Source organism: Ictidomys tridecemlineatus, chromosome 11 (assembly GCF_052094955.1).
Source record: "Ictidomys tridecemlineatus isolate mIctTri1 chromosome 11, mIctTri1.hap1, whole genome shotgun sequence".
Classification (NCBI taxonomy): Eukaryota; Metazoa; Chordata; class Mammalia; order Rodentia; family Sciuridae; genus Ictidomys; species Ictidomys tridecemlineatus.
Genome location: NC_135487.1, coordinates 102,525,327 through 102,531,765, shown reverse-complemented (window position 1 = coordinate 102,531,765; position 6,439 = coordinate 102,525,327). Strand labels below are relative to the sequence as shown.

Sequence of the window (6,439 nt, the reverse complement as noted above, 5' to 3'; positions counted from 1 at the left end):
AATATACTTAAAAGTGCTTCCTTGGTGGCCATCCTATTTAGGTGGGGTTCATCTACAAATCAAAAAATCACATGAAATAAAATTCAGCTAACAAGGAGTTCGCACAATGCGCCCAAGGAAACGAATTCCCCTCCGCAGAGCAGTAGTTTTAGGGCCTATCGTGGCTCTCGGGAGCGGCCTCTGCGGAGAACCCCGCCCATAAACACTGGTCTCCTCGGCTCCGCGGGAGGAGGAGAGGGCGGAGAAGAGGGGATGGGCGGGGCGCAAAGCCCATTCTCATTGGCCCGTTCCCTCAAGCGCCGCCACGAGGTTCCGCCCCTGCCGGGCCCTCAGGCGCAGGGCTCCAGGTCTAGGAGCCAAGGAGGGACTCCAGGGTACGCGCGCGCACTCGCGGCCTCCGCTCGCAGCCCAGCTTCCCCCTCGCGGCGGGAGTCTTCCTGGGAACGCCTCTCCTACCCATCCCACCTTCGACCCCATCGGTAGGCTTTCGGTTGGCTGTCCGTCATAGCCCCGCCCCCTGAGGATCGCCAATCACCGTGCGCATGTGGCAGAAGTGGGTGGGTCCTGAGAAATTCGAAAGGAGCCCCGCCCTCTGGGAGCCGATTCCCGAGACAAGATTGTGGAAAGAAAGCTTCTGAGTGGAAGGTAAGGTAGGGACGGGAAGTGGAAACTGCGGGTGGGCGGGAGGTGTGGTTCCCGTGTGGTGCCGCGAGAGTGGAAGGGTGGCTTAGGAGAGGAAAAACCCGAAGGATAGTGGCGGGGTGGAAGGCGGGGCACGCAGACCTTCCCCAGTGAGTCCAAGGGCTTAGAGGGGTGGGAAGGCCATCTGTTGGGAGTGGGGGAGCTCTCTGCAACTTTCCGGTAGGTATCGCGGAGAGTTAAAGGGGCGTGTGCTACTGCAACATGCCTCCAGTCCCTGGCTTGCATCCCAAGAATAACTGGGAACCTGGGGCAGGGTGGATACCTGAAGGAAAAGTATATTTTCTCTCCAGTTCAGGTCTAAGCTCACTCGCTCCTGCTGATTGGACATGGAGGGTTTGGAGGAAGGTAAGGAAGCCCTGGAGGGACGAATGAGGCCTTGCTATGGAGAGCCGCCTCAAGCAGGGACCAGAAGGCTGGCATTCATTCTGCTTTCCCCTTCAGATGTCAAGTTTATTGTGGATGAGACCTTGGACTTTGGAGGTCTGTCCCCATCTGACAGGTACCAACTACTTTACCCCATTTATCTCCCTCCAACACCTCTTTGGCCTTACTGCTGAATTATTGGCCTCCAGAGCCAGGGTTGGTAATTTAGCAAAGTTTGAAGCACTGGGGCTGTTAGGACACTACTGGTAAGGGAAGGGAAAGGAGAAACAAGTGATTTTTCAGGGCCGTTAAGAAGTGTACGTGGATTTGTTGCATCTTCATCCTCCCAATGTCAGTAAATGCTAAAGGCCTATTTTTAGAGCTCAGAGAACCAAGTATCTCATCACCTAGAGGCCAGGTCTCACAGCCAGAATGGATGTTAGTTTGGAGTTTTGTTTGGCCTGTCTTGCACAGTCCCCTGCTCCTTTTTGTGTGGTCTTGGTGCCTTGTTTATTTTCTGTCTCAGTCGTGAGGAGGAAGATACAGCAGTATTGGTGACTCCAGAGAAACCACTCCGACGGGGCCTCTCCCACCGAAGTGACCCAAACGCAGTGGCCCCTGCACCCCAGGGTGTGAGGTTCAGCTTAGGCCCTCTTAGTCCAGAGAAGCTGGAAGAGATCCTCGATGAAGCCAACCGGCTGGCAGCTCAGTTGGAGCAGTGTGCCCTACAGGATCGGGAGAGCTCAGGTCAGGGCCCACGGCCTCTCCGAGGGAAGCCCAGCCCTCGACGGGAAACCTTTGTGCTGAAGGACAGCCCTGTCCGAGACCTGCTACCCAATGTCAGCTCTTTGGCTTGGAGTACACCCTCCCCAAGCAGCCTGACACCTCGGCTCCGGAGCAGTGATAAGAAGGGGTCAGCCAGGGCGCTTAGAGTGACACCTGGAAAGAGGCCCTCCAATGTGAAGAGGGTGAGTTTGGAGGGCTGAGTGGCATGTGCACCCCTAGACATAGTGCATGACATGTTGAAGGCACAACAGTTTCCTCATTGGTCAAGGAGAATAGTAATTCTGTCTCTAGAATTGGAATTGAATGAGATACATTGGAAAAGTGCTGTACTACAATGTAGAGGCTAATGATTATAATAAGCTCTCAATAAAAGTGGTGTTGATGGTAATGATGGTGTTGATGATGTTGGCAGCTAGCTTCTGCTTTTCCTCACTGGGATCTAGATAGCTCCCTGCCTCTCTAGTCTTTAATCCCTTTTGCCAGCAGAACCAATATGTTCTACATTCTAGCTCCCCTCCCCACCTTTTCCATGTCTCTCTCTCTCTTTCAGGAATCACCCACTTGCAATCTGTTGCCTGCATCCAAAAGCCCAGCATCATCTCCTCTTGTACAATCAACTCCTCCACTCCGGGGCAAGGCTGGGCCCAATGCAAGGGCAACAGCAAGTGAGACTGGGCAGCAAAGCTGTGGGTGATGGGGGTAAGGAGGAAGTAAAACTTACCTTGAAATGCTTCTACTCCTTTATAACAGGGCCACCTACCCATGTCAGACAAGCCTTGGCTCCACAGCCTTCAACCAGCAACTCTCAACGCCATTCTCGGCCACAGGGGACAGCTACTAAGGCTTCCAGTCGACTCCCTGTTCCTTCAGCTATCCCCAGGCCCTCTAGCCGAATGCCACTCACCAGCCGGAGTGTACCACCTGGCAAAGGTGCCCTCCCTCCGGATTCTGTGTCAACTCGGAAAGGGCCTCTAAGACCAAGCACTGCAGGGCACAAAGGTGAGAAAGAGTGAACATAAGGATACAAAATCAGAAGGAAGAAAACCTAACTTGGCTCAGGGTGACCTCATCCTCCCAGAGCTGGCAATGACTACTTTTGACATCTTCCATTTGAAGATGAGGAGACTGAGTTAAGCAGAGAATGTGGGGCCCAGTAGAGAGTCTCAGGCTTGGTTTCCAAGTACCTCATATTTTTTCCCTTGACAGAAGTGGGGGGAGGGGTGCACTCTGGCTTCATCCAATATTTCTTTTTTGAGAAGGTCAGTTGAACTTTCTGCTAACACATTTCTTTTGTTGACCCCTATCAAGTTCCTATTTCCCAGCGACCAAACCTTCCTGCTGCTAGTGCCACTCGCAGCAATCTGCAGCCTCCTAGGAAAATTGCAGTCCCTGGACCTACCAGGTAAGGCTGGTCCCTCTGCACCTATCACCTGGGCTTCCAAGCTACTGTGCACAGAAGTCCAGAATTCTATGTAGAGAAGGGGTGATCAGGAAGGGAGCCAGCAACAGGGAGTCCTATTTCTTCCCACCCTGAAGAGCTTGAACTTGATGGGTGACAGGTGAGCTAAAGGAGGATGGGCACTTTTAAAACAGTTCGTTCTTCTGTTTCTTCAGGTAAAAAAATCAAGACAACGAGCAAGAATTCAGTAGCAAACCACTACAGTCACTGCCTGGATTCATTTATAATAGCAGGCCCTGATTCCATCAGATTCTAGCCCAGGGACAGGAGAAAGACATGCCGCCAGGGTGATAACCCCCCAGGAATATAGACCATAGGAGATGGGGTGGATTTGAGTTTTACTGAAATAAATTCAAACTCTCTGGACTGAAAAAAAGATGAAGAGAAAAGAGGTGACCTCGTAGCAGTGAAATTAGCAAAAAAAAAAAAAATGAAGAATTCTGGCAAATTGCTTGTGCTCTCCACCCCCACTCTTGCAGTCAGCCCCAGAGAATTTGATCTTCTTCCCAGGCCTTGGTTCAGTGGATGAGTCCATGTGAATGGCCTCTGTAGCCAGCTTCTGCTCTCTGAGGATAGGTCTTCCTGAATCACATCCTCTACTGGACTCAGGCCTGTTTGGAGAGGCAAGGCAGGCATCTGGTCTCCAGAATTTGTTTCCTGTGAATTCTGTGATTCCACATAGGCTAGTTGATGATAAGCTTACTCTGTGTTTCTTTAAAATAAAATGAATGTATTTTTTTAAATTTCCTATATATCTGGAAGTAAATTCTGCTCCAATTCCTAATAAATTTGTTGTAAACCTCTGTGTAATTCTGTTGAGAAAGCGGAGATAGGCCTCCCAGGCAGGGGCCTAAGTAGGTCCTAGGGCCTTGAGCTTCTAGTTCATCCGGCAGTAACTTCCCCTCTTGTTGGCATTTGATGGGAACAAGCTGTCTTTCTGTAGATTCAGATATTATTAGAAGGTCCAGGTCAAAGATAAGTGTAGCTTAAATCACATGAGGCAGTTATGCTAGGATCTAGGTAAATTATTATTCATATCCTAAACTTGAATGTCCTTTTCTGTCAAGACAATGGAGCCTCCTTGTCTGCTGAACTTATGGGTTGAGAAGTTCCTTTGGTGACATTCAGCTTCCCTGATCCCCTCAGACAGAAGATGCTGGGACACCTTGTCGTATTGCACCTCACATCATTTGAGTTGTCTGTCCTCTCATCTCCCCTACTGGACTTGAGAGCTGGGATCAGAATTTATAAACTTCTGCAGTGCCCTAATAATGTGACTTGAATGTAACAGAGCATTTCATTCATTTATTTAGAAAATGTTTTGAATAAATGACAAGGTATACTGGGCTGGGGATGTGGCTCAAGCGGTAGTGCGTTCGCCTGGCATGCCCACGGCGCTGGGTTCAATCCTCAGCACCACATAAAAATAAAATAAAGAGGTTATGTCCACTGAAAACTAAAAAATAAATATTAAAATAAACAAATAAGGTATAAGATGGTAGTTATTGAATAAATGATAAGGACCCCCTAACAGCTTAGGGTCTCCCATTTTTTGTGGGCTTTGACTCTTTTTTTTTTTTTTTTGTTAGTTGTAGAGGGACAGGATGCCTTTATTCTATTTTTATGTGGTGCTAAGGATGGAACCCAGTGCCTCACACATGCTAGACAAGGACTCTGCTACTGAATTACAGCCCCAGCCCCAAAGCCTTTGACTCTTGCAACCAGAACCAACTCAGTTCATTTTGAATTTTAAAGGAACTTCCTTCTTCAAAGGCAAGGTCAGGACTTAAGAAATGCAGCAGGCCACTGGGCAGAAGAAAATGGGACTGCCAACTGGTGTCCCTGCTTGTGCCTGTATGCCCGTAAGTGCCCTACTTAAACTTTAAGTGCTCCTCCTTGTCCCTGTTTTTTTCCCTTTTTGTGGCTGATCCTAAGGTTAATTTAACACATCCACCTACATCCCCATGACAGCTGCTTAGACACTAACTTTTCCCTGAGCTTGCAGCAGCTCCTAGAACCCCTGAAATTCCAAGAACCGATCTTGGGGGAGAGGCAAGGAGGCTGACATCAAGTTTTTTGTTCTGGAGAAATTCAGCATAAAGAAAAAAAATTCAGGTGTGTTTCCCCAGTTTCCTGCCTGCCTTGTGTCTAGGGAGCCGGTCCTGTTGGCACCTTCAGCAAGCCTAGGGACACGCACAGCCATGACCAGCAGGCGGCACCTTTGTGTGAGCCAAACCTTCCTTGGGTCATTAGAGGCAAAACAGGCAGCAGACCTGTGTGCTGTTGCCCCCTGGTGGGCTAGAGAGGAAACACATGTTCTGTTCACACCCTGGGTCAATCTTAATGTTTTGCACCCACCTCCAGTCCTTCCACTCCAACTAAGCAACATTCAGTTGGCATACCTGCTGCAGCTGACTTTCTTGTTCAGCTAACTGCTTACTTCCTTCCCTTGGCCTGGCTTTCTGTCTTTCTGTCTGTGCATTCTCCTTCCACTTCCCTTTCCACCCCAGTAGCAACAAGAAAAGCCAGTGTTTATTGGCCCCTTGCTATGTACAGTGAACTGTTCTAAGCACTTTATATGTGCTAACTCATTTAATCCTCATAAAAGCTCAATTAGGTGGCTGCTGTTATCATCATCCTTGTTTTGCAGGCAGAAAAACTAAGGCTCAGAGAGATTAAGTCACTCAGTCTGGTTCCAGCGTTTGTGTTCCTAATTGCTACCCTATGGTGCCCCATGTTAATTCCCTTTCTAGTCTGTTGAATGAACCTTTGAAAAACACAAATGTGGGATTAGAGGTAATGTTGCAGAGCACATACTTAGGTCCAGTATGAGAAGTTGCTTCATTTTCCAATGGAAAAGGGCTCACAGTGATAGAGTCAGGACTTATCTAATCACTGAGCACTCTTAAATTCCTACCTGCCACTCATCTCGACTCTCCCTATTGAATTCTGCCCTAGAAAACTTGTCTCTGTTAGGCACTCAGTCCTGAACCTCAAAACCTGCCCTCTCTGTGCCACTTCTCCAGCCACTCAAGTCCCTCATGAAAAGGACATGCTTTCCCAACCGCTTCATCTTCCTTGGAACTGCCAGGACTCGGGCTCTGTACTAATGAGGAACATTGTTGAGGA

General features: G+C 48.9%; 1 protein-coding gene across 5 annotated transcripts; it reads left to right on the top strand.

Annotated features, from left to right (window-relative positions):
* Positions 1–331: 331 nt before the first annotated feature.
* Psrc1 (proline and serine rich coiled-coil 1) lies at positions 332–4,657 on the top strand. Of its 5 annotated transcripts, none has more exons than XM_021735128.3 (8): positions 332–645; positions 993–1,047; positions 1,144–1,201; positions 1,592–2,033; positions 2,402–2,516; positions 2,602–2,850; positions 3,160–3,253; positions 4,378–4,657. In XM_021735128.3, exons 2-8 carry the CDS (start codon positions 1,029–1,031, stop codon positions 4,400–4,402), a joined length of 1,002 nt encoding a protein of 333 aa, XP_021590803.2. In that variant the 5' UTR covers positions 332–645; positions 993–1,028; the 3' UTR covers positions 4,403–4,657. The 5 variants fall into 5 exon arrangements, with proteins under 5 accessions (XP_021590803.2, XP_013219595.2, XP_013219594.2 ...); XM_013364140.4 differs by lacking the exon at positions 4,378–4,657 and adding an exon at positions 3,466–4,113 and having other exon boundaries at positions 334–645; XM_021735131.3 differs by lacking the exon at positions 332–645 and adding an exon at positions 680–791.
* The last annotated feature ends 1,782 nt before the right edge of the window (positions 4,658–6,439 follow it).

Excerpts from the sequence above, each read along its gene's own strand:
- Psrc1 (XM_021735128.3), top strand. Across the intron at positions 2,034-2,401 it reads GGCCCTCCAATGTGAAGAGG|GAATCACCCACTTGCAATCT; the intron begins GTGAGTTTGGAG and ends TCTCTCTTTCAG. Across the intron at positions 2,851-3,159 it reads AAGCACTGCAGGGCACAAAG|TTCCTATTTCCCAGCGACCA; the intron begins GTGAGAAAGAGT and ends ACCCCTATCAAG.